At 43.3% G+C, this 5,528-nt stretch overlaps 1 protein-coding gene across 1 annotated transcript; it reads right to left on the minus strand.

Moving 5' to 3' along the window:
- Positions 1–1,958: 1,958 nt before the first annotated feature.
- Positions 1,959–3,110, minus strand: tmem121b (transmembrane protein 121B). The gene has a single exon (XM_059976448.1). The coding sequence runs from the start codon at positions 3,108–3,110 to the stop codon at positions 1,959–1,961; it is 1,152 nt and encodes a 383-aa protein (XP_059832431.1).
- Positions 3,111–5,528: the final 2,418 nt, after the last annotated feature.

Consider the following 5,528-nt stretch of genomic DNA (forward strand, 5'->3'; position numbering starts at 1 on the left):
TATCTGGAATTCTAATAATTTGCAGATGCATTCCATCTAATTGTTGGTCATTGTGCAGTTTGTCCCAATCTGAGTGAAAGAGGTTCATGATTTGATGAAGCATGATTTCACCAAGTTTTGATGCAATATTCAAGCTGCAACCTAACTAATCTTGTGTACAGAGTCAACATAATGTTTTTAAATTGCTGTTGTTAATTTTAAATCCTGAGATCCACACTCTTCAGTGATCTCTCATCATATCATACCCTTTCACTTTCAGTGTTGTGTACATTTCATCTAGGTTTCTTTGTTCCTGATGGGTGTGTCAATTATTCTATATGGTTTCATCCTTTCTATCAAAATACATAACAAGATTTGAGATTATTTAATCATTTTCAGTGCACAAACGTAAAGGAGAAACCTTTGTGCTGCATTATAATTTTCTGAATTAAGTTTTGTTTACCAACTGTCTGCCCATTCAGCCAGATCTTGTGCTCCACTACCACCTTCCATTCTACCAAGCTTCCTGTTATTAAGAAATCTAGAAATCCTGTACACAATTAATTTAAAAAAGAAGACCCCTGCATAACACTACTACCTTTCATGCAACAGACTGAAAAACAGCCATGTACCACAACTGGCTGCTTTTTAAAAATTCTTTAAGTGAGTTTCCTATCTGTTGATGCTGGTGACCCTTAAATTCAATGGGTTTGTTTTACAAAATCCCAATTATCAAATTCTTTAAACCGTTAATTACACAAACAAATGAAAACAATTTATTTACATCCTTAAAAGGACAAATCACAAATTTATGAACATTCAATACTAGTTGCAAAACACTGTACAAATATAGACTTTCTTCTGAACATATTATTCTGACTTCAATACAAAAACACTACAATCACTTATGCTAATTACAGTTAGGTTATTTAAAATAAGGTTCCAAGTTCTATAAGGCTTTTTTCTGTTTTTTTTTTCTTAGTGCTCATTGGGGAAAATCTGAAGTTATATAATTATAAATTTGAAATGAACTTTTCTGTATTTAATCCGTCACAATTGACGTCAAAACTTCCTGATTTTCATTTTCTGTCCAAAAGAACTCTTCCCACTCTAATACTCTGAAGCTGATCCAGTTGTAATCGCACCCTAATATTTCGAATCTAATGCAGTTCCACAAATCGGTAGGTAATTAATATTATGTGCATCCTTGCTCCCATCTTTTTCAGTCAAATTTATCCTGAAACAACAAATTTCGGGACATATGCCAACGTTATTAAATCTGATTCCGGGTCAGTATTCTTCCCAGTGGTAAGTACTCTTAAATGTATTTACTAGATAAACTATTATTTCAGGTTTCATCAGTGCAAATGTTCGGTGTCTGTTCTAACTAGATAATTAATTTCTAGAACAAGCACAATGGAGCTAATAGACAATATGTTTCTCTTTATCCCTGTAATTACGGGGCCCATTTGTAACCGACGTTCGTTTTACTATGTTGGCAGATCCATTCAAAAATGCCTAAAATAAATACAGTGTAAGCAGTAACCCGTCAGAATTTATCTGCAGTGGATTAGAATATAAATTATGTCTAGATAAACCTTGAATTTTGGCATCTGCTTCATGATGCTGAAATGCTGGGGGTGGTTTAAAACTGAAGTTTAGAAATGGAGCACTTCGGAAGTTGCCTACGGTTATTTGACGTCTTCTGTACAATCCAGGTTTTAAAGCCCCGTGGTTCGTGATGCAAAGAACCAATTAGAATTCAAGCGAAAGTTTAAAAAAAGGAATCAGTCTGACAGAGCGTAGAACTGATTCAGATAATGCGTTTCTCACATACAAGCTCTGCAGAAGCGAATACAAGACCCAATAGAAACTGATACGCAAACACTCAAAAAGCATCCGTTAATACTGGTACAAAATAATTTACAAAGTAATTTTTTAAAATCCCATAGGCTGGGCTTGATGAGATACTGTTGCTGTTAGGATTGGGCAGCCACGGCCAATGTGTTCACGTATCCGTGGGCACACATCTCATTCTCCGAGATGCAATGTGTGAACTGCATGGGTGGACTCGAGTATTTGTGGACACGTCTCAGAACGCAACATCTCTCCAGCACCTCGGCACAATCACAACACAGCCAAAAGACATTCTTGAACAGAAACACTGAAACTTGCTGGTCATAAATAAAGACCAAAAAGCACCTGACCACCAGGAGTGGGGCATTCACCGCATAGCTGGACAGGAAGCGGAACACGACGCATTTGTAATCCAGCTGCAGTGAATTGAGTTCATAGAGCCAGAGAACCGGGATGGAAAAGGAGACAAAGTAGACCGTGGTGACCGTGTACTTGAGGTACACGTTGGGGATCTGACCCGCCAGCACCAGCTCCATCAGAGTGAAGCTGTCCAGGAGGTCGAGGCAGGTGCGGCTGTAATAGTTCTGGGCCCGGTGGCTACTGTGGCAGCTCAGGTCTTCGGTCACCGAGTTCAGCAGCGTGTAGAGCAAGGGCACCGATGACATGACCACGATTTTAAAGCCGGTGGTGCCCAGAGGAACTTTGAGCTCAATGAGGTCGAGGATGGATGTCTCCAGGATGAGCACCATCTTGGGCGTGCAGGCGATGACATAGATGAGCCAGGCTAGGTAGGCGAAGGCGAACTGTCCCGGGGCTGCCTTCTCCCGCGCCGCCCTCCGCCTGGCGTGCTTGATGAAGAAGATGAGCCAACCGGCCAGCACCACGAGGTCGGTGGCGATCCAGGAGCACCAGTACAGGTCGGTGAAAATAATCAGGTAGAAATCGAAAAGCCCACCCTGGCAGAGCAGGAGCAGGAGGCAGAGGCCCTTGTAGAGCAGCGTCCGGCTTGCGGCGGGCGGCGCCGAGCTGCTGGTGCAGTCGGACGGGTTGTGCACCAGCTCCCCTGAAGTGATGATGAAGGCTGGACGCGCTTTGATGTTGGAAGCGGCGCCGACCTCTCGGCCGAGGCTGGCGGTCGAGGTCTGGGAGTTCCTCCTGAACGAACTGTTCCTGATGAAGAGGGACTCGTTTTCTCCCGCCCGGAGATTACCCTCCGCTATTGGGGCTGCTCCGGCGGCCGAGCGAGAGCCCTCACCGCCGGCCGCAGCGCTCATTGTCTCCCCTTGAAAGGCTTTCCTCGCGGGCGGCTCGGTACTGATCAGGCAGAGGCGGGCGGATCCCAAGTACAGGGATGGATTTGCAGGAGAGGGACTGCTCCTGGTTCACCCTGTAGGGGTAAACACCGTATCCAGGTTTAAAACACTCCAATACATTGAGTACATTACTGCCCAGGAAAGTAGAGCGCACTTACAGTGTTATACTGGAGTGTTGGCGGTCTCCCGAACAACTGCCGAGCTTCAGTCGACCATTGCAGGACCAAACGCAGATGCAGGAAATCCGTAACAAAATAGAAAATGCTGGGAATATTCGGTAGGTTACCCAGTTCTAATGAAAGGCCATGTGCAACGTGAACTCCGTCTCCCTCTCCTCACTTTCTGCCTGACCTGCTGAGTATTTGTAGCATTTTGTTTTTATTTCCGTCAACTGCTAGTCGTTTTGATACGTTTTGAGACTAGTGGTAAGCATCCTTATCGATGTACTTATTACTGCAGACTGCTTCTTGAGCAAACTCCGTAACGAAATACATTTGAGTAATCAATCAAATACATTGAAATATTGGCTTCCCGTTTGTTATTTTCCCATGTGCCTTGGGGTTCAGTTTATTCAACCGGGAATGTAACCCCCCCCCCCGCCCCGTATAACCACTGGAAAAAATTCTGTGTGACATTTCTGAAGGACTTCTGGCTTTTTTGTGTGGATTCTCCGCTATTGTACTTATAAAAGGAGTGTTCAAACTAACTTTTTCAAAAGTAAATAATATTATCTTTTGTTTCAAATACTCCGTAACTAAGATGCAATGTGGAAAATTAGAGATTCTCTTAAAGGAATGGTGGTCATAAGAAATAGCAGGAGTCGGCCATCCGGCCCGTCGAGCCTGCCGTGCCTTTCAATAAGATCATGGCTGATCTGGCCATGGACTCATCTCCACCTACCTGCCTTTTCCCCATAAGCCTTAATTATCCTACTCTGCAAAACTCTATCCAATCTTGTCTTAAGTATACTTACTGAGGTAGCCTCCACTGCTTCATTGAGCAGAGAATTCCACCTATTCACCATTCTCTGGGAAAAGCAGTTCCTTCTCATCTCCGTCCTAAATCTACTCCCATAAACCTTGAAGGTATGTTCCCTGGTTCTAGTCTCATCTACCAAATGGAAACAACTGTCCTGCCTCAATCTTACCTGTCATAATTTTATATGTTTCTAGAAGATCTCCTCTCATTCTTCTGAATTCCAGCAAGTACAGTCCCAGGGACTCAATCTGTCCTCATAGTCTAGCCCCATCATCTCTGGAATCAACCTGGTTAACTTCCTCTGCACCGCCTCCAAAACCTCAAGCGAGGAGACCAGAACTTCATGCAGTACTCCAGGTGTGGTCATGGGATTGCAGAGAGAAAGCAATCCGACTAACCAGCATTACGTGGTTAGATCTTTCCATCTGTTGGATTTGCAACCATTACTTTGCTCATTATACATTAGCAACCTGATGAAGGTGTAGCAATTATTCTTTTGGAGGTTATAGATAAAACAGAACTAGGCAATGTGGTAAGGAATGTCTGAGACTTTAGGAATAGGGAGTCAGTAAAGCACGGAAGGATGCCATTCACCAACTTAAGTCTCTATAAACTTTTTGGAAATGTAATGCATATAACCATTGGCCTGGATGTTTTAATGCCCCTTTCTGAAAGTGCCTGTGGAATTTGCCTCAATTAGTTGTGCCAACCTACATAAACCTCCTCCAAGATCAATCTAACCCTTCTCTCCCACACAGCTCATAACCCTGTATTTTTCTTATATCCATGTTCAATAGTTTGATATTTCCATTTAATATCAGAGTACATATACAATATACAACCTGAAATTCTTAATTTCCACTTAAACCCAAAGAATGAATGACAGAAAAATGACGTAAGAACCCCAAAGCCTCCTGCCTCCTGCCTCCTCCCATGCACAAGCATCAGCAAGCACCATCAACCCTCCCCACTCCTCTAAGAGCCCCTTAAACATCCCCCATGTACAAGCCTCTGTCACATCTCCAGCAGTGTGTTTCAGCCACAAAGCATTCCCTGTGTAAAATAACACAACCTCTGACATCTCCACTGAACTTTCATCCACTAACCTGAAAAGGACATCCTCTGGCATTGGTCATTGCAGCCCGGGGGGGAGGGGGGAGCACTGGCTGTCCACTCCATCTATGTGTCTCAAAATTTTACACATCTCTATCAAGACACCTTTCATTGGGTCGTCTCATTATAGGAAGGACATGGCAGCTTTAGAGAGGGTGCAGAGAAGATTTACCAGCTCTGGAGCAAAGGAGGATGAGAGATGTACAAGATGATAAGAGGCATAGATCAAGGGTGGAAATGGCTAATATGAGAGGACATAATTTTAAGGTGATTAGAAGAAAGTATCAG

Source organism: Hypanus sabinus, chromosome 8, assembly GCF_030144855.1.
Source record: "Hypanus sabinus isolate sHypSab1 chromosome 8, sHypSab1.hap1, whole genome shotgun sequence".
NCBI classification, from domain to species: domain Eukaryota; kingdom Metazoa; phylum Chordata; class Chondrichthyes; order Myliobatiformes; family Dasyatidae; genus Hypanus; species Hypanus sabinus.

What these genes read in the sequence shown, in the direction of transcription:
- tmem121b (XM_059976448.1), bottom strand. Translation starts at nt 3,110, where the DNA reads ATGAGCGCTGCGGCCGGCGGTGAGGGCTCTCGCTCGGCCGCCGGAGCA.